This window comes from Canis aureus, chromosome 8, assembly GCF_053574225.1.
Source record: "Canis aureus isolate CA01 chromosome 8, VMU_Caureus_v.1.0, whole genome shotgun sequence".
In the NCBI taxonomy this organism is placed as follows: domain Eukaryota; kingdom Metazoa; phylum Chordata; class Mammalia; order Carnivora; family Canidae; genus Canis; species Canis aureus.
In genome coordinates this window covers 67936720-67958519 of record NC_135618.1, presented here as the reverse complement: position 1 = coordinate 67958519, position 21800 = coordinate 67936720, and the positions used below count along the sequence as shown (strand labels likewise).

General features: G+C 40.5%; 2 protein-coding genes, 1 non-coding gene and 1 pseudogene across 4 annotated transcripts in view; 2 read left to right on the top strand and 2 right to left on the bottom strand.

Annotated features, from left to right (window-relative positions):
* LOC144319578 (cytochrome P450 3A12-like) overlaps window positions 1-1860 on the bottom strand; it is a 79512-nt gene extending 77652 nt beyond the window's left edge. For both annotated transcript variants that reach the window (XM_077907887.1, XM_077907888.1), the window contains exon 1: window positions 1465-1860. The gene's annotated coding sequence lies outside the window, so the exon portion shown is untranslated. The remainder of the gene's footprint in view (window positions 1-1464) is intronic.
* LOC144319584 (putative olfactory receptor 1F12P) lies at window positions 1360-5286 on the top strand. Its single transcript, XM_077907899.1, has 3 exons — window positions 1360-2576; window positions 4344-4461; window positions 5074-5286. Exon 1 carries the CDS (start codon window positions 1360-1362, stop codon window positions 2302-2304), a length of 945 nt encoding a protein of 314 aa, XP_077764025.1. The 3' UTR covers window positions 2305-2576; window positions 4344-4461; window positions 5074-5286.
* On the bottom strand, window positions 3272-21459 carry LOC144319591 (small ribosomal subunit protein mS33 pseudogene; annotated as a pseudogene).
* LOC144319883 (U6 spliceosomal RNA) lies at window positions 8293-8399 on the top strand. Its single transcript, XR_013385570.1, has one exon. It is a non-coding gene; the product is annotated as a U6 spliceosomal RNA (small nuclear RNA).
* Window positions 21460-21800: the final 341 nt, after the last annotated feature.

The following is a 21800-nucleotide window of genomic DNA, read 5'->3' as shown; positions in this document are numbered from 1 at the left end:
AGTCTTTTGGAGAAATCAAAGCAGTGAAATTGAAGGAGCACGTTTATCTTCCACACCAAGGAATAGTTCTAAACACAGGCCAAGAACTCAACTGGGATCTGCAGCATAGTCAAAATCTCCATCACTCCTTTACCCTCCCCACCTGCACTGGTAAGTCCTTTCCTCCAAGCAAGCCCCACCTCAGCAAAATGGTGGGGTGGACAAAGGCAACCTCCCAAGATGATTTTCCCCTTGTCACTCCCTGTCTAGTTCCTGGCCATAATCACAGCCCCATGACTTTTCCAGATTGTTTTTCCCCATCAGCTCTTCCTCCATCTCCATCATCACACCGAGTCAAGTTCTTTCTCCCTCTCCTTCCCTTTTTGTGATTTATGTTCTTATAGTACCCAAATCCCAACTATATCTTGTGAAGCAGTAGAAAATAATTGACATTATATCTAATGAGACTTCAGCTGAGATCACACTGAACTATTATGAATTCTAGTTTAGTGGGGTCCTATTGTTTCCTTTTTGCCCACTCCATTCCTGTGGGCAATATTACACTTGCAGTTTCTCTTTATTATCTGCAGGGGCAACTCTTAAGCTCCAGAGGCAGATCCCTTCTGGGATAAACCCAAACGGAAGCGCTGGCTGAGCTGTCCCAGTCAGCAGGCTCTTCTGTCCAGGTTTGTTCTGACATACCCCATCCATATCATCATCACCAGGACCAAGGTGACCCAGAGCTGGTGACAAGTGGCAGCCAGGGCCCCCTAAGCCCCAGGCCATCTGTGACTGGGGGAACAAAGGAAGACAAAGTATGTACAAATAATACCCTCTCGTTCTATATATGTACCATGTGGTTCCAGAATTCTGTAGAGAAAGGGCCTTCAGGTGGCAATCTTATTGGGAGTAAGAAGAAACTGTATTTCCATAGTTTTTCGCTTACTAGTGAGACAACATTGAGTGCTCAAATCAAAAGATGAGAGCATGACATAAGTTTGGAGGGCAAAAAAACCAAAGCACTCCTTGTTTGTTGGTACCACTGAGTACCTGGCCATATGTCACAAGGATTCTCCTTAGAAGGATGTCAGATGGGGCTCTGCAGATTTTAGATCAGCAGCATTTTGTGAAATAATTAAAATAGTGAAATAATTAAAACCCTGACTTTGGGTCTGTTAGGGCCATAAGACTCCCTGGTCAAAGCTTTTCCTTTGGTAGGTGGAGAGCCTTCTTTGGAGTTTATACCAAATGAACAAAGAGATGTGAGTTGGCCAGATGTGAGTTAAGGGGTTGTAGGAGGGAAGGAAGGAGGCATGGGTGCCATCCCCTATTCCTTATAGCCTGTGCCTGTTCTGGATCTCCCAGCAGGACCAGCCAATCATGGAGGGAGAAAACCACACGAGTGTCTCTGAGTTCATCCTCCTAGGGCTCTCCAGCCAGCCTGAAAGGCAAGAGTTGATCTTTGGGCTCTTCCTTGTCATGTACCTGGTTGGGGCAGCAGGGAACTTGCTCATCATCCTGGCCATTGGCTCTGACTCCCTCCTCCACACACCTATGTACTTCTTCCTCAGCAACCTTTCCCTGGTGGATTTCTGCTTCATCTCTGCCACTGTCCCCAAGATGCTTGTGAATATCCAGATGCAGACCCAGTCCATTTCTTATGGCGGCTGCTTAGCCCAGATCTACTTCTGCATTTTGCTTGCCAACATGGACAACTTTCTCCTGACAGCAATGGCTTATGACCGCTACGTGGCCATCTGCCACCCCCTGCACTACTCCACTATGATGAGTCTGCAAATCTGTGCCCTGATGCTGGGAAGCTCCTGGCTCATTGCCAATCTCCACTCTCTGCTACACACTGCCCTCATGGCTCGGCTGGAGTTCTGTGCCAGCAACATCATCCCTTACTTCTTTTGTGACCTCATTCCCCTGCTCCAGCTCTCCTGTTCTAACACCCAGCTCAACCAGCTCATGATTCTGCTGGTGGGGGGCTTGATTGTCCTCATTCCTTTTCTCAGCATTCTTGTGTCCTACATCCGCATTGTGTCTGCTGTGCTCAAAGTCCCATCTGCCCAGAGCAAACAAAAGGCCTTTTCCACTTGTGGCTCTCATCTCACGGTAGTCCTCCTCTTCTATGGGACCATCACAGGGGTCTACCTGAATCCCTCATCCTCCCACTTAGCTGACAAGGATTCACTGGCTTCAGTGATGTATATGGTGGTCACACCCATGCTGAACCCCTTCATCTACTGCCTGAGGAATAAGGACATGAAGGGAGCTCTAAGAAAACTATTTGGAGTGAAGACTTTATCCTGTGGGCTGTGACAGCAAAGACCCCTCTCAGGACTTTTGTGCTGGGAAGGGGATGAGCCAGGGACAGGCTCCACATATAGAAGGCTGGAAGAACACAGACCTCATTGTCCTGGGTCTCCATCGCCAGGGAGTCCTCTCATCACTCCATAAATAATTTGCAAGTCCCTTCTTGGCCCCCCAACAGACTGCCGAGGGGCATAAACTCTCCCTTAAAGGCAGAAACACTTAACAGATGAAAATTAGCTTTATCTGCAGAACTGCTGGAGAAGGCTCGTGTGAGAAAGGTGAACTCATAGGAATCTGTGCATGTGCTGATAGCCTGTGCCAAAGGGATGCCCTCTGGGAGCCCCATGCACCCCCAGTTCCGCAAATCCTTAACCCTCATGCATCCCAATTTCTAAACTCCTGTGCTACACCCCCACTTCCTCAACCATCATCTCCACATTCTGGGTTGAATCTAGTTCTGAGGACAGATCTGATTGTCCTCAAAGCTATCCCATTCTTGGCCTTGGATGCTGCTGGGTGGTGTTCCATACTCCAGGTACTTGCATCAGGAATGCCTGCAGCAATACTTCAGCTGAACACCTAAGCAGGCAGCAAGGGGTATGGTAGAGCTTGAAAGAACATTACACAGAAAGTCCTAACCACTGGTCACTAGTCCTGGCCCCATAGTGACTGGACATTTGACCCAGTCCATCTTAAATTCACCATTCTACCAAACACTATTTTTTTAGTCTCTACTTTTGTGGTTCCAGCATGCCCAACTTGCCCATTTCTTTTTTTTTTTAATTTTTTTAATTTTTATTTATTTATGATAGTCACACAGAGAGAGAGAGAGAGAGAGAGGCAGAGACACAGGCAGAGGGAGAAGCAGGCTCCATGCAGGGAGCCCGACGTGGGATTCGATCCCGGGTCTCCAGGATCGCGCCCTGGGCCAAAGGCAGGCGCCAAACCGCTGCGCCACCCAGGGATCCCAACTTGCCCATTTCTATCAAAATTCTAGGTGTCCTTCAAGATCAGATAAAATACCATGTCCTTCATGAAGCCATCTCACATCTCCCCAGCTAAGAGAGAGAGAATTTTCTCTCCCCTGGAATGCCATATAATTCTAACTCTGTGCAACCCTTTTCATACCTGGCTTTGCATGATTCATGTTCACCACAACTCCACTCCAAGCAGGATGGTTGGGTCCTTTTTTTTTTTTTTTTTTGTATATTTTTTTATTGGAGTTCAATTTGCCAACATAACACCCAGTGCTCATCCTGTCAAGTGACCCCCTCAGTGCCCGTCACCCGGTCACCCAATCCCCCCGCCCACCTCCCCTTCCACTACCCCTTGTTCATTTCCCAGAGTTAGGAGTCTCATTTTCTGTCACCCTTTCCCTATTATTTTTTATAATCCCCTTATGAGTGAAACCACATAATGATTGTCCTTCTCCAATTGACTTACTTCACTCAGCATAATACCCTCCAGTTCCATCCATGTCAAAGCAAATGGTGGGTATTCGTTGTTTCTGATGGCTGAGTAATATTCCATTGTGTATATAGACCACATCTTCTTTATCCATTCATCTTTCGATGGGCACTGAGGCTCCTTCCACAGTTTGGCCACCATGGACATTGATTGGGTTCTTTTTAGATTTTATAGAAGGTCTTATTCATCTTAAGAAACTCATCTTCAGGGATCCCTGAGTGGCTCAGCAGGTTTAGCACCGGCCTTTGGCCCAGGGCGTGATCCTAGAGTCCCGGGATCAAGTCCCACATCTGGCTCCCTGCATGGAGCCTGCTTCTCCCTCTGCCTATGTCTCTGCCGATCTCTCTGTGTGTCTCTAATGAATAAATAAATAAAATCTTAAAAAGAAAGAAACTCATCTTCAGAAGACTCTATCACAGTGCTGGGTTTAGAATAATGACTTAATAAAAGTATCCTGCTAATAGATGCTGATGATGACCATGACATGGCATCATACACTGGAGAAAGAACACTTCAGTCCTTTCACTCCATGACTTAGTCTTAACCAATACTTTTATGTCTCCCCCTCCCCCTCCAAGGAAAAAGAACTACCAGGTCAGAGCCGGAAGAGTTCACTGGTGCATATTTTATGAAGGGCAGTGTCCCCTAAAGGGCCAGCAACCAGAGATGAACCCTCCTTCCTTCTGCCTGCTCCTGGTTAGTCCTCTTCTATTCATAGTCTGCTTGGAGTCCCCATTTTGAGCCCAGTCACCCCTCTTCCTCTATACACCATGCTGAGCACAGAGATCCTCAATTCAGATTTGGGGCTGAGACTGGGAAGTGAGTAGGCCTAGACTATTTTCCAGCTCACCTTTGACCAATGAGTCCACAATTGAGGTAACTGGTGTGACTCAGACACTAACAACATGGCTCTCTGGCTCAAAGTTTGCTATTGTTCTTTGAGCATATTGTTTCCTTGGGAGCCTTCAGGAGTTGGGATGATTGGCAGGGCTGGATATAGGCTCTCCTGGGTCTCTGATCATAAAACCACAGTAACAGCAAAATCTCACCTCAAACCTGTAAAAATTATGTGAAGAAAAGTTGATCAATCACCCTCACAGACTTGCCAGCATAAACCCAATCCCATGAACATACCAGAACATTAGTTTCAATTTAAAAAAATAAAGTGTTTAAGAAGTAAAAAAAACAAAATAGTTTTATTTTCTACATTTTAAAAATAGCATTATTAAGTATGACTGGTAGTAAAGTGGAAATATCTTCAAGAATAATGAGAATACATCAAGTTAAAATATGTTTCTCCTGATCCAGGAAGAGTCTGCCTGATAAAAGCCAAGGACCTTACATTTATGAGACTTTCTGTTGCCATGGAGACAGCATAGCTCTCCCACTTTGCTGTGCTTTACTGTCTGAATAAAGAGCCCTAACTTTGAAAAAAAAAGAAAAAGAATAATGAGAATAATAAATATTTCCTATACAACATTTTCCAAGTCACATATAATCTTTTAACATCAATACCTTCTTGTTCACCCTGGATGCCTTTTCCACATCAGAGGGCCACAGCTACTTTCACTTAACACATACAATTTGAGCTCAAATGACAACTCTGTATTGAGTACAATATTCTAGGCCCTGGGAATATATCAGCAAACAAAAACAAAGTTTCTACTTTCACGTTGCTGATGTTCCAGGGCATGGGGAGAAGAATAGAAAAAAAAAAAAAAATATATATATATATATATATATACATATAATATGTCAGAAAGCTCCAAGTACTATAAAGAAAAACATATCCAGGTTGGGGACTAGCAATTGATAAGGAGTGTAATTGTAGCAGGGTGGTGCTTCAAGTGGCTGTTGTGCAGAAACAAACCACCCAAACTTAGTAGCTTAAAATAACAGGCACCTGGATGACTCAGCCAATGAAATGTATGATGCTTAATCTCAGGGTCGAGAGTTCAAGCCCTATGTTGGGTGTGGAGCCTACTGAAAATAAAAATATAATAAAACAATAAAAAAATAAATAATGCTTATCTAACCAGGGCTATTACAGAGGTTAAGCAAGTTCTTGTATATAAAAGGCCTGTAATAACTAGTAGATACTCAGTAAATGTTAGTGAAAACAGTTTTTTAAAAATAACAGCAAACATTTATTTTATCTCTCATATTTCTGGGAGTGACTGAGTTGAGCTCAGCAATGCTCCTTCAGAGTCTATAATGTAGTTATAGACAAACAGGGTTGGGTTGCAGTTATCTTGAAGGATTCCCCATTCACATATCTAACGGTTGATGTTAGCTGTCAGTGAGGGCTGTCATTGCTGGAGTATCTATGTGTGGCCTGTCTGTGTGACATGGGCTTCCTCACAGCATGATGGTTCTAACCCAAGGGCAAGTATCCCAAGTACTGCTTTTCATGATGTAGTCTGATGAGTAACACAGCATCACTGCCTTCATATTTTATTTGTTAAAAGTGAGTCACCAAGGCCAGACAATATTCAAGAGGAAAGGAATCAGACTTCTTTTTTTTTTTTTTTAAGACTTCAATTCTTGATGGGAAGAATGTCAGAGAATTTGCAGACATGTTTTAAAAATATCACAGGTAGTTGGGAAAGGTCTCTCAAAACAGAAACTCACATGAAGAGAGAAAGTTGTAAAACGTCTTGAGAGAACAGGCTCAGGCACAGAGAACAAGAGCACAGTCCCTAAGAGGGAGCATTCTTGGCATGTTGACTAACGTGCTCCAGGAAGAACTGTTAGCTATAAATAAGGTCTTTGGCTTTTACTCCAAGAAGAAACGCCTTTGGAAATTTCTGAAGAGAGAAGTGACATCATCTTATTTATATTTCCTAAAGATTGTCTGTCTGGTTCTTATACGGTGAAGAGGCTATAGAGTAGAAAGAATAGAGGCAACTCCCTGCTGAAGTAGTCCAAGAGAGACTATGGTGGCTTGGACCTAAAGTGCTGGAGATAGTAAGATGCTGCTAGACTGTGTGTGGTTTGAAATAGAACTGATGGAATTCACTGATGGTTTGGATTTGGGGTGTGAGAGAAAGGGTTCTAGGCTTTTTGGCCTGAGCAACTGAGGAGATGCAAGATCTATCCAATAAGATGAGGAAAAAAAAAAAGACGTTTGAATGGTAGAGAGAAAACAGAGTTGGGTTTTGTGATAAGATTGAGATGTCTACTTGATCAAGTGAGTAGTTGTATCGTGAGTTAGAACTAATGAGGGAATTCAAAGCCTCCTGGCTTCCCCGCCACTATGTGACTGAAACAGCTCTCACCATTTTCACCAATGATTCTCCAAGTTGATAAAGCCAATGCACATTTTTTCAGCCTTTTTTTATCAGTGCTAAAATATATGGATAATACAAAATTTACCATCTTAAACATTTAAGATGTCCAGTTCAGTGGCATTAAGCACATTCACATTATTGTGCAGCCACACAACCATCCATCCATAGAACTCTTCATTTTCCAGGATGCCTGGGTGGCTCAGTGGTGGAGCATCTGCCTTTGGCTCAGAGCATGATCCTGGGGTCGGGTTCAAGTCCCATATCAGGCTCCCTGTGAGGAGCCTGCTTTTCCCTCTGCCTCTCTCCCTCCCTCCCTCTCTCTGTCTCTCATGAATAAATAAAATCTTAAAAAAAAAAAAAAACTCATTTTCCAAAACTGAAACTCTATATCCATCAAACACTAACTCCCCATTCCTTTTGCACCCAGCCCCTGACAAACACCCTTCTACTTTCTCTCTCTATGAACTTGAATTCCATGTAAGTGGAATCACACAGCACTTGCCTTTTTATTTCACTTAGCACAATATCTTCATGGTTCATCTATGTTGCAGCATGGCAAAATTTATTCCCTTTTTAAGGCTGAATAACCCATTGTATGATCAGACCACTTTTTGTTTATCCACTCATCCACTGATAGACACAGCTTGCCTCTACCTTTTGACTATTGTGAATTAACACTGCTATGAACATGGGTACACAAATATTTCTTTGAGTCCCTGCTTCCAGTTCTTTGGGGGTCTATATCCAGAAGAAAATTTGCTGTGTCATAATGATAACTCTAGTCTTAATTTTTTGAGGAGCTACCAAATTGTCTTGCAAAGTACTTTTCGCATTTTATATTCCCACCAAATGTGTACAGGTATTCCAATTTCTCCACATCCAAACTAAGAGCTAAAAAAAAATTTTTGAGATCTCTGTTAAACATCTTCAGTGAAAAGTTGCACATCTTTTGCTATCTGTCTCTATTTTGAGGTTAATCTAATTCTTTTTTTTTCTTTTTTGCTGTTACACTTACTAAATTAGGAAAGGAAAATGAAATGCAAGGATATAATACATGGAGTAAAGATCCAATGTTGAGACAAAGTATCAGTGTGTTCTGTATGAATGGAGTTATTCTGACCATGATATGGTCTATACAAGTGGAGGTCTAGGAATGGATCTCCCCTTTGATGGCACCCAGGGTCAGCTCCCAGTAAACAAATAAGTTAGATGGGACAATGGAACAGTTTGGATAAGTGTGCTTGCTTAAACAGTGCTTATACTAAAAGTAGAATAATACAGAGAAGATTAGCATGGTCCCTGTGCAAGGATGACACACAAATTCATAAAGCATTCTGCATTTTTGTAGGGAATAGTTGAATCACTATATTGTATACCTGAAACTAATTTAACACTGTATGTTAACTCATTGGAATTAAAATTAAATTAAATTATATTAAATTATATTAAATTAAATTAAATATGGAGAAAAGATCCAGGGGGTGAGAAAGATAAGAAGAGTTATTTTTGCTATCTCTGTATAACAAAGGACACAATATCTTTTGTGATGGCTTCTCCTAACAAAGTAACAGCCAAATCTACAAATGGCCCTGCACTCACTCCTTCCCTCCCTTATCTTCCTCTCCCTGATCTTTTTCCTTCAAAAAATCAAGACATCCCTTTACTTTAGTCAAGCAAGAAAGAATGATACCTTAAGATATTTTACTAAGAAGCCAAGGTAAAATAAGGGGAAACAACACCTCATTCAAAAGAAAGGAAAAGGTTTTTTTTCTTGGATAGAGATCTAAACTATCCAGAATCCAGTCTACTGCTGAACTCAACTTCTGGATCAGGACTGATTCTGTCACAGAAGCTGTACTCTTTCCCAAACTCTTCTGTATCATTTCAGTGGTCTCTCCATCAATGTCCTTGATACTTTCCAAGTCCTCCTCTATAGTTATATAGAACAAAGACTTACCAGTTTACTTAAAAGGATACTCTTAAAGATCTTTTATGGACACAGATCTCAGAACAACTTACAGATATGGTTCTGTTAAAGAGTTCCTAACGAGGGGTGCCTGGGTGTCTCAGTGGTTGAGCATCTGCTTTTGGCTCAGGTCATGATCCTGGGGTCCTGGGATTGAATCCCACATCAGGCTTCCTGCTCCATGGGGAGCCTGCTTCTCCCTCTGCCTGTCTCTGCCTCTCTCTGTGTGTCTCTCATGAATAAATAAATATTTTTAAAAAAATAAAAATAAAGAGTTCCTAACAAATCCTCTGTGACACTCAGACTCTCTCAGCTGCATCACACCTGCTTTGCTGCGCTCTTCACACCCAGCCCAGCACCTAGTCAGAGATAAGCACAACCTCATCTACTTCATGACTGAAGCATTTTTCTGTTAAACTGCACCCTTGGGATGCCCAGAGGAAAGTGCTTCAACCACCTTACCCATTATGGAGACATAAAAGTGAAGTAAAGCAATGGCGACCAAGAAAATTGGGGCGGGAGGTAGGTGGATGGCCACTACAGATTCATTAAGGAAATCTGTATTAAGCACATTTATTAAGCTGGGCATCATGGTGAGTGCTGAGACAAAGTAGTGAGTGGATTTCTGACCAAAAAAAAATCAAAATCAAACTATTTTTCTAGTAAAGATATTAAGATGTAAGTATCCTCTATTTTTGAAGAAATTCCTGTGCTGTGGCTTCAATCATTCAAATAATACTTTGCTATGGAAGGTCATTCCTTGCTATTCCTTCCTACTTCAGGACACATTCCAATGTTGGAATGAGTACTCTGGTGAAGCCACATCTTCCCCACAATAGAGCTATCATTCCTGGAATTTATGTACATTATTATCACCTGAGGGGTTGCAAAAAATGAAGATTCCCTGTGGACAAGCATTCCATCCACAAATACATTTTAAACAAGCTCCCCAGGTGATTTTGATGTTAAATGGGCTTCGAAGAATACTGTAGAATCTCTGTTGAGAAGCATTATTAAAAGATAAACTGAGGTATATTAAAAATGTTAAAGTATTATCAATATGTTTAATTTTGTTATTAATTGGCTTATATAATTGGGGGCTCCCATGCTAAGGGATTATTCACAATTATTAGATCTTCTTGTTGGATAGGCCCCATTAATTATGATATAGTGTCCTTCCTCATCTCTTATTAGTCTTTGGCTTAAAATCTAATTTGTCTGATATAAGGATTGCCATCCCAGCTTTCTTTTGATGTCTGTTAGCATGGTAAATGGTTTTCTACCCCCTCACTTTAAATCTAGAAGTGTCTTTGTGTCTAAAATGATTCTCTTATGGGGCACCTGGGTGGCCCAGTGGTTGAGCATCTGCCTTCGGCTTGGCTCGGGGCATGATCCTGAGGCCCTGGGATGGAGTCCCACATTGCGATCCTTGCCTATCCTTCTCCCTCTGCCTATGTCCCCGCCTCTCTGTGTCTCTCATGAATAATCTTTAAAAAATAAAATAAAATAAAATGAGTCTCTTGCAACAGCATATCAATGAGTGTTGCTTTTTTATCCAATCTGATATCCTGTGTCTTTTGATTGGGTCATTTAGCACATTTACATGCAGAGTAACTATTGAAAGATATTTAGTGCAATTTTATTACCTGTAAAGTCATTGTTTCTGTATATTGTCTCTCTGTTCCTTTCTGATCTATGTTACTTTTGGGCTCTCTCTTCAATTAAAGGATCCCATTTAATATTTCTTGTAGGGCTGGTTTGGTGATCACAAATTCTTTTAGTTTCTGTTTGTCCTGGAAGATCTTTATCTCTCCTATTTTGAATGACATGCTAGCTGGATAAAATATTCTTGGATGCATATTCCTCTCATTTAGCACACTGAATATATCATGCCAGTCCTTTCTGGCCTGCCAGGTCTCTATGGATAGATCTGCTGCCAGTCTAATGTTTCTATCCTTGTAGGTTACAGATCTCTTTTCCCCCGAGCTGCTTTCAGGATTTTCTTTGTTTCTGAGATTTGCAAGTTTCACTATTATATATTATATGTCAGGGTGTTGATCTATTTTTATTGATTTTGAGGCAGTTCTCTGTGCCTCCGGGGTTTGTATGACTGTTTCCTTCCCCAGATTAGGGAAGTTCTCCACTATAATTTGCTCCAGTATACCTTCTGCTCCCCTCTTTCCTCTTCTTTTGGGAACTCAATTATTATAATATTGTTATGCCTTATGGCATCACTTATCTCTCAGATTCTCCCCTCATGATCCAGTAGTTGTTCATCTCTCTTTTCCTCTGCTTCTTTATTCTCCATCGTTTTGTCTTCTATATCACTAATTCTCTCTTGTGCCTCATTTATCCTAGTAGTTAAGAGTCTCCATTTTTTATTGCATCTCATTAATAGCCTTTTTTATTTTGACTTGATTAGATTTTAATTCTTTTATTTCTCCAGAAAGGGATTCTCTAGAAAGTGCCTTCTATGCTTTTTTCAAGCCCAGCTACTATCTTTATAATCATTATTCTGAAATCTAGCTCCAATATCTTCTTATATCCATAAGGATTAGGTTCCTGGCAGTCAGTACTGCCTCTTGTTCTTTTTTTTTTTTAAGATTTTATGTATTTATTCATGAGAGACAGACAGAGAGAGAGAGAGAGAGAGGCAGAGACACAGGCAGAGAGAGAAGAGGCTCCATGCAGGGAGCCTGATGTGGGACTTGATCCTCGGACTCCAGGATGACACCCTGGGCCGAAGGCAGGTGCTAAACTGCTGAGCCATCTAGGGATCCTCTGTAGCATTTAAACAATTTTATTTATGTAATGATATTACTCTTTCACACAAGCCTCAAAGTTCCATGAGGTAGGGACTGTTTTCTCTTGCTAACCATGGTATTACTAGGGCCCCAGTACCTTATGTACAGCAGGTCATGTACACTCAGTACTCTCTTAGCAGGTACAGCCTTTCCCCCAAATCTAGCTCAGTAGATACTACTCTCCAAGGAGAGTGGACGGTTCAGAAACTTTGTGAGCTTGGTGGTGGAGACAGTGGTTGAAGGGCCAGAGGGATGGCAGAGGTAAGGGCTGGTGTAATGGGATCCTGGGGAGATGAAACGATGCTCATTTAATGAGTCTCCTCCCATGATCCCAACCTTCCATTCCCACCCCAAATGAGTCTGTCTTCAACCACCTATGCATTCATTTCTCCAGAGAAAGAGGTAAACCTCACAGTATAAAACCAAAGCCAGAATAACTTTGCAGAATTAGAAAGTGTCCAAGGAACCAGTTACAACTCAACTGAATTGGACTTCAACACAGAAATGATCGTGTTCCTCCAAATACTCTTCAGTCTCAGAAGCTCACACTCCTCCAGCAAGTAGAAAGATAAATACACCTTCTTCTGTGGTCAGCTGCTAAGGAAGAACTTTTCTCTTCTGATGGACCAGCACTATTTCTTTTTTGTGGCTCTTTTCCCTTCTCCTTTCCTAGGTGTTCCTTTGCCACAAAGCTTCTTGAGACGCAGCTGCTCATCCTTGAAGTCCTGATACTCATCTCTATAGAGGCCAAGGAAACGTAGTATCCCCAATGAGTGCAAAATAATTGTTGTGATTTGGATACCAGTCATAAGTCTCCTTCCTCTTGGCCAAAGGCTGCTTGCTAAACAGTTTCACCACTTTCATTGATTTGGAGTCAGTAGGCCTGGCAATTTCACCCAACAGGCGGGGGCTCAGACAAGTCATGCGCAAGGCATATTCTGAAAGGGAAGACATTTCCTGAGCAGCAAGAGGCCCTACTTGCGACCTTCCTCTCCCACGCACCCCTCTCCCGGAAGCCCTCTTGTTCTTTTTTAAGGTGAGTTTTTCCATCGTCACTCAGTCCAGAGAAGAACAGGAGAACAAAATACTAAAATGGCAACAACAACCCCAGAGAAATATACACTAAACAAATCAGAATGGACTCAAAACTGAAAAATAAAAGTTTTTAAAAAATTATATATATAATGTGTGTGTATATATATATGTACATATACATACATATAATTTTTACATATATATATATATCAGACAGTTGAACAGAATAGCGCAATACACTGGATCCTGTGTGTATTTTGGTCCATTTGTTAGAAAACTAGATCCCAAAATTTTAATAAAAGAAAAATTTATATATGTAAAAAAAATTAAATACAATGAAAGGATAGAATATAACTGCAAAATGAAATGAAAATTTAAAAAGATTTTTTAGAAAGAGTTGATGAAATAAGAAATTGGTTGAAAAGGGAAAGAGAAAAAAATTAAAATTGAAAGACTAAAGAATCATGGGGGGAAAAAGACCCATGAATTCTATATGCTTCATTCCCTAGTGCTGGATTTCTGCAGTTTTCAGTGATTGGTAAACTTGGTCTTGGCTGGATGTTCCTGTTGATCTTCTGGCAGAAGAGCTTGTTGTGTTGGTTCTCAAATGTCTTTGCCCAAGGCAAAATTGCACCACCCTTTCCAGGGGGCCAGGCTAAGTAATCTATCTGCACCAGATTGCTCTATGTGGCATTTGTTTCCTCCCCACTCTGCAACGGACAGATTATCTAAGCTGAGGATCAACAAAGAAACAAGGGCTTTGAATGACACACTGGACCAGATGTATTTCACAGATATATTCAGAACATTTCACCCTAAAGCAACAGAATACTCATTCTTCTCAAGTGCACGTGGAACAGTCTCCAGAAGAGTTCACATACAGGGTCACAAATCGGGTTTCAACCGGTGCCAAAAGATTGGGATCATTCCTGCCTATTTTCAGACCACAATGCTTTGAAACTGGAACTTAATCACAGGGGGAATATAAAAATAGTGAAAGGGATTATAGAGGAAAGGAGAGAAAATGAATGTGAAAAATCAGAGAGGGTGACAGAACATGAGAGACTCCTAAATCTGGGAAATGAACAAGGGGTAGTGGAAGGGGAGGTGGGCAGGGGGATGGGGTGACTGGGTGACAGGCACTGAGAGGGGCACTTGACAGGATGAGCACTGGGTGTTTCCTATATTTTGAACTCCAATAAAAAATATACAAAATTAATTAATTAGTTAATTAATTAAAACAAGAGGAAATTTGAAAGAATTCAAATACATGGAGACTAAAGAGCATCCTACTAAAGAATGAATGGGTCAACCAGGAAATTAAAGAATTTAAAAATTCATAGAAGCAAATGAAAATGAAAATACACTGTTCAAAACCTCTAGGGGGATCCCTGGGTGGCTCAGTGGTTTAGCACCTGCCTTTGGCCCAGAGCATGATCCTGGAGTCCCGGGATCGAGTCCTGTGTCAGGCTCCCCGCATGGAGCCTGCTTCTGCCTCTCTCTCTCTCTCTCTCTCTCTCTGTCATGAAAAAATAAATAAAATCTTTAAAAAAAAAAACCTTTAGGATGCAGCAAAGGAAGTCCTAAGAGGGAAGTGTACGGCAATACAAGCTTTTCTCAAGAAATAAGAAAAGTTTCAAATACACAAGCTAACCTTACACTTAAAGGAGCTGGAGAAAAACAGCAAATAAAGCCTAAACCCAACAGGAGAAGACAATTAATAAAGATTAGAGCAGAAATCAATAAAATAGAAACCAAAAGAACAGTAGAACAGATGAATGAAACTAAGAGCTGGTTCTTTGAAAGAATTAATAAGATTGATAAACCTCCAGCCAGACTTATCAAAAAGAAAAGAGAAAGGACCCAAACAAATAAAATCATGAATGAAAGAGGAGAAATCACAACCAACAGCGAAGAAATACAACAATAAGAGAAACAATAATAAGAGATATTATGAGCAACTATATGCCAACAAATTAGGCAATCTGGAAGAAATGGATGTATTCATAGAGATGCATAAACTACCAAAACTGAAACAGGAAGAAACAGAAAACCTGAACAGACCGTAACCAGCAAGGAAATTGAAGCAGTAAAAAAAAAAAACCTCCCAACAAACAAGAGTCCAGGCCCAAGAGTCCAGGGGAATTCTACTAAATATTTAAAGAAGGAATAATATCTATTCTACTGAAGCTGTCTCAAAAAATAGAAATGGAAGGAAAACATCCCTGATGAACATGGATGCCAAAATACTCACCAAGATACTAGCCAATAGGATCCAACAGTACAATAAAAGGATTATTCACTACGACCAAGTGGAATTTATTCCTAGACTGCAAGAGTGGTTTAACACTCACAAATCAATGTGATATGTTACATTAATAAAAGAAAATACAAGAACCATATGATCCTCTCAATAGATGCAGAGAAAGCATTTGACAAAGTACAGCATCCATTTTTTATTAAAAGTCTTCATAGTGAAAAAAAAGTCTTCATAGTGTAGGGATAGAGGAAACACACCTCAGTATCACAAAAGCCATCTACAAAGAGCCCACAGTGAGTATCATTCTTAATAGAGAAAAGCTGAGAACTTTTCCCCTAAGATCATGAACATAGCAGGGATGTCCACTATCACCACTGCTGTTCAACATAGGACTAGAAGTCCTAGCCTCAGTAATCAGACAACAAAAAGAAATAAAAGCATTCAAATTGGCAAAGAAGAAGTTAAACTCTCCCTCTTTGCAGATGACAGGATACTCTATATGGAAAACCCAAAAGACTCCACTCCAAAATTGCTAAAATTCATACAGGAATTCAGCAAAGTGGCAGGATATAAAATCAATGTCAGAAATCAGTTGCATTTCTATACACTAACAATGACACTGAAGAAAGAGAAATTAAGGAATTGGTCCCATTGACAACTGCACCCAAAATCATACGATAACTAGGAATAAATCTAACCAAAGAGGCAAAGGATCTGTACTCTAACAACTACAGAACATTCATGAAAGAAACTGGGGAAGACACAAAGAAATGGATAAATCTTCCATGGACTGGATTGGAAGAACAAATATTGTTAAAATGTCTGTGCTACCTAGAGCAATCTATACATTCAGTGCAATCCCTATCAAAATACCATCGACATTTTTCACAGAGCTGGAACAAATAATCCTAAAATTTGTATGGAACTAGAAAAGAGCCCGAATGGCCAAAGGAATGTTGAAAAAGAAAACCAAAACTGATGGCATCACAATTCCAGACTTCGAGTTCTATTACAAAGTGGTAATCATCAAGACAGTATGGTACTGCACAAAAAAAGACACATAGATCAATGGAATAGAATAGAGAACAGGAGCCATGACTCTATGGTCAATTAATTTTTGACAAAGCAGGAAAGAATATCCAATGGAAAAAAGACAATCTCTTCAATAAATGATGTTGGGAAAATTGAATATGTAGAAGAATGAAACTGGACCATTTCCTCACACCATACACAAAGGTCAACTCAAAATGGATGAAAGACCTACATGTGAGCCAGGAATTCATCAAAATCCTAGAGGAGAACATAGGCAGCAACCCCTGTGACCTCAGCTGCACAACTTCTTGCTAGACACATCTCCAAAGACAAGGGAAACAAAGGCAAAAAATTAACTACTGAGACTTCATCAAGATCAAGCTTGTGCACAGCAAAGGAAACAGTCAACAAAACTAAAAAGCAACCTACGGAATGGGAGAAGATATTTGCAAATGATATATCAGATAAAGGCCTAGTATCCTAGACCTATAAAGAACTTAGCAAACTCAACACCTAAAAACAAATAATCCAGTCAAGAAATGAGAAGATATGAACAGACATTCCTCCAAAGTAGACATATAAATGGCCAACCAACACATGAAAAAATGCTCTATATCACCTGGCATCAGGGAAACACAAATCAAAACTACAATGAAATACTACTTCACACTAGTCAGAATGGCTAAAATAACAAGACAGGAAACAACAAATGTTGGCAAAGATGTAGAGAAAGGGGAATCCTCTTGCACTGTTGGTGGGAATGCAAGCTGGTACAGCCACTCTGGAAAACAGTATGGAGGTTCTTCAAAAAGTTGAAAAGAGAGCTACTCTATGACCCAGCAATTGCACTACTGGGTATTTACCCCAAAGACACAAATGTAGCAATCTGAAGGGGCACCTGCACCCCAATGTTTATAGCAGCAATGTCCAAAATAGCCATACTACAGAAAGAGCCCAGATGTCCACCGACAGATGAATGCATAAAGAAGATGTGCTATGTATATACAATGGAATACTACTCAACCATCAAAAAGAATAAAATCTTGCTGTTTGTAACAATGTGGATGGAACTAAAGGATATTACATTAAGCAAAATAAATCAATCAGAGAGGGACAATTATCATATGATCTCACTCTTATGTAGAATTTAAGAAACAAAACAGAGGATCATAGGAGAAGAGAGAAAAAAAAGATAAAATCAGAAAGGGAGACTGAAGGTTGCTGGAGGGGAGGATGGTAGGGAAATGGGGTAACTGAGTGAAAGACCTTAAGGAGGACATGCTATGTAATGAGCACCGGGTATTATGTAAGACTGATGACTCACTGACTTCTACTTTTGAAACCAAAACACATCATATGTAATATAAGAAATAGTGAAAGGAACTATAGGGGAAAGGAAGGAAAATGAGTGGAATAAATTAGAGCGGGTTAAAAAACATGACAGACTCCTGGAAATGAACAAGGGGTAGTGGAAGGGGAGGCAGGTGGGGGGATGGGGTGACTGGGTGATGAGCACTGAGGAGGGCACTTGAAGGGATGAGCACTGGGTGTTATACAGTATGTTGGCAAATTGAACTTCAATTAAAAATATATATAAATATATATCATATGTTAATTATTGAAATTAAATAAAAATTTTAAAAATGTTATGAGTTTGAGCAAAAATCTATTCCTATTAGACAGTACCAAACCAGAAGTGGCTAGGAGCACAGAAGGTAATAGCAAAACATTTAGAAAGATAAGAAGCAAAGCAAAGACACTATTTAGCTATAACTTAAGGTTGCTTTATAGGGAAAAGCCTAGTTGGCTCTCTGTGATTGTTCATCCTTATGTTTCAATTTCTTACCTTGAGGCATTGACAGGTTTAGGTTTTGTATTGCTTATATGGGCTGTCAAGGCATTAAAAATCCCTAATGGCAAAGAATCTATACCCTAAAAACTACAGAACACTTCTGAAAGAAATTGAGGGAGACACAAAGAGATGGAAAAATATTCCATGCTCATGGATTGGAAGAATTAATATTGTGAAAATGTCAATGTTACCCAGGGAAATTTACACATTTAATGCAATCCTTATCAAAATACCATGGACTTTCTTCAGAGAGTTGGAACAAATTATCTTAAGATTTGTGTGGAATCAGAAAAGACCCCGAATAGCCAGGGAAATATTAAAAAAGAAAACCATAGCTGGGGGCATCACAATGCCAGATTTCAGGTTGTACTACAAAGATGTGGTCATCAAGACGGTGTGGTACGGGCACAAAAACAGACACATAGATCAATGGAACAGAATAGAGAATCCAGAAGTGGACCCTCAACTCTATGGTCAACTAATAATCGACAAAGCAGGAAAAACTATCCACTGGAAAAAAGTCTCTTTAATAAATGGTGCTGGGAAAATTGGACATCCACATGCAGAAGAATGAAACTAGACCATTCTCTTACACCATACACAAAGATAAACTCAAAATGGATGAAAGATCTAAATGTGAGACAAGAATCCATCAGAATCCTAGAGGAGAACACAGGCAACACCCTTTTTGAACTTGGCCACAGCAACTTCTTGCAAGATACATCCATAAAGGCAAGGAAAACAAAAGCAAAAGCAAAAATGAACTACTGGGACTTAATCAAGATAAAAAGCTGCTGCAAAATAAATAAATAAATTAATTAATTAATTAATTAATTAAAAAAAATAAAAAGCTGCTGCACAGCAAAAGAAACAGTCAACAAAACTAAAAGACAACCTACAGAATGGGAGAAGATATTTGCAAATGACCTATCAGATAAAGGGCTAGTATCCAAGATCTATAAAGAACTTATTAGTGCAGCCCAGGTAGCTCAGCAGTTTAGCGCTGCCTTCAGCCAGGGCATGATCCTAGAGTCCCAGGATCAAGTCCCACATCGGGCTCCCTGCATGGAGCCTGCTTCTCCCTGTGCCTGTGTCTCTGCTTCTCTCTATCTCTGTCTCTCTGTCTCTCATTAAAAAATAAATAAAATCTTTAAAAAAAAAAGAACTTATTAAACTCAACAGCAAAGAAACAAACAATCCAATCATGAAATGGGCAAAAGACATGAACAGAAATTTCACAGAGGAAAACATAGACATGGCCAACAAGCATATGAGAAAATGCTCTGCATCCCTGGCCATCAGGGAAATATAAATCAAAACCACATTGAGATACCACCTCACACCAGTCAGAATGGGGAAAATTAACAAGGCAGGAAACCACAAATGTTGGAGAGGATGTGGAGAAAGGGGAACCCTCTGTACTGTTGGTGGGAATGTGAACTGGTGCAGCCACTCTGGAAAAATGTGTGGAGGTTCCTCAAAGAGTTAAAAATAGACCTGCCCTACGACCCAGCAATTGCCCTGCTGGGGATTTACCCCAAAGATACAGATGCAGTGAAACGGCAGGACACCTGCACCCCGATGTTTCTAGCAGCAATGTCCACAATAGCCAAACTGTGGAAGGAGCCTCGGTGTCCATCGAAAGATGAATGGATAAAGAAGATGTGGTTTATGTATACAATAGAATATTACTCAGCCATTAGAAACGACAAATACCCACCATTTGCTTTGACGTGGATGGAACTGGAGGGTGTTATGCTGAGTGAAATAAGTCAATCAGAGAAGGACAAACATTATATGGTCTCATTCATTTGGGGAATATAAAAAATAGTGAAAGGGAATAAAGGAGAAAGGAGAAAAAAATGAGTGGGAAATATCAGAGAGGGAGACAGAACATGAAAAACTCCTAACTCTGGGAAATGAACTAGGGGTGATGGAAGGGGAGGTGGGCGCGGGGTGGGGGTGACTGGGTGACGGGCACTGAGGTGGGCACTTGACGGGATGAGCACTGGGTGTTATTCTATATGTTGGCAAATTGAACACCAATAAAAAATAAACTTGTAAGAAAAAAAGAATATGTGGTCTATGTATACAATGGAATATTACTCAGCCATTAGAAACAACAAATATCCACCATTTGCTTCGACGTGGATGGAACTGGAGGGTATTATGCTGAGTAAAGTAAGTCAATTGGAGAAAGACAAACATTATATGGTCTTATTCATTTGGGGAATATAAAAAATAGTGAAAGGGAATAAAGGGGAAAGGAGAGAAAATGAGTGAAAATATCAGTGAGGGTAACAGAACATGAGAGACACCTAACTCTGGGAAACGAACAAGAGGTAGTGGAAAGGGGGCGGGGGAAGGGGTTGGGGTGACTAGGTGACGGGCACTGAGGGGGGCACTTGATGGGAAGAGCCCTGGGTGTTATGCTATGTGTTAGCAAATTGAATTCCAATTTTAAAAAAATGCCTAATGGCCTTTTAATTAATTTAATTAATTTAATTTAATTTAATTAATTTAACAGCATGAAGGACAAAACCTCAATCTGAAATTTCCTAAGGATAGTTTTCACCTTGAGCATTAGTATGACAAGGACTTGCCAACTCCACCACCAGCAAAGGTATGAATACAGCTCAGCAACCTGATAAAGCTGACTTTACTGAGTGTTGACTACCACCCAGAGGCAGCAATTTCCTCTGCAGGATCATGGAAAGCAGGGGAAAGGTCTTAAGACAATGGAGCTGGATCACTTGCTTTTTGATCTGCTACATTGAATCTTTTGAGCCAGATGTCATGATTCTATTAGCAAATGATCTTCTACAGTCCAATCCTACACAATCTAGTTATCAATCCTACTGTTCCCTGAGCTTGCTCAAGTAGAAAGTACTTCAACGTAGAGGTATGATCAGAGCCCAGGTGGGATTTACTAGAGAGATATTTGGGTCACATTTGGAGTGGGGGAGGGGTGCTCCCTTGGCAGCACATATACTAAAATTAGAGTGGGGGAGGGCAGGGAAGTTAGCGAACAGTGAGGACACTGGAATATTATGGGTCTTAGGTTTAACAGCTCCTGATGTTCTAATATCACTGGCTGTGGGCTGGAGTGAGGTTCTTTGAGGTTTGTTAGGGCCTCATGTTAGGAGAGCTTCCCAATGCACATTCATGGTCACTGAGTGGTACATAAACTCTAGCACACACTAGGAGTGTCAACCACATGCCTTCTGGGTGCCTAAGTCCCACCTATCAGCTAAATCTAAAAAAACAAAACAAAATACACCAAGAAATAGACTTTCTTAAGACCGGTCCCCAACATCTAACAACCCTTCTGTCATTTCATATTCAACAATTCTAATGAGTCAGGTTTTTTTTTTTAAGATTCTAATTATTTATTTTTTTTAATAAATTTATTTTTTATTGGTGTTCAATTTACCAACATACAGAATAACACTCAGAGCTCATCCCGTCAAGTGCCCCCCTCAGTGCCCATCACTCATTCACCCCCACCCCCCGCCCTCCTCCCCTTCCACCACCCCTAGTTCGTTTCCCAGAGTTAGGAGTCTTTATGTTCTGTCTCCCTTTCTGATATTTCCCGCACATTTCTTCTCCCTTCCCTTATATTCCCTTTCACTATTATTTATATTCCCCAAATGAATGAGAACATACACTGTTTGTCCTTCTCCTATTGACTTACTTCACTCAGCATAACACCCTCCAGTTCCATCCACGTTGAAGCAAATGGTGGGTACTTGTCATTTCTAATGGCTGAGTAATATTCCATCGTATACATAAACCA

Excerpts from the sequence above, each read along its gene's own strand:
- LOC144319584 (XM_077907899.1), top strand. The coding sequence starts at position 1,360 with ATGGAGGGAGAAAACCACACGAGTGTCTCTGAGTTCATCCTCCTAGGG.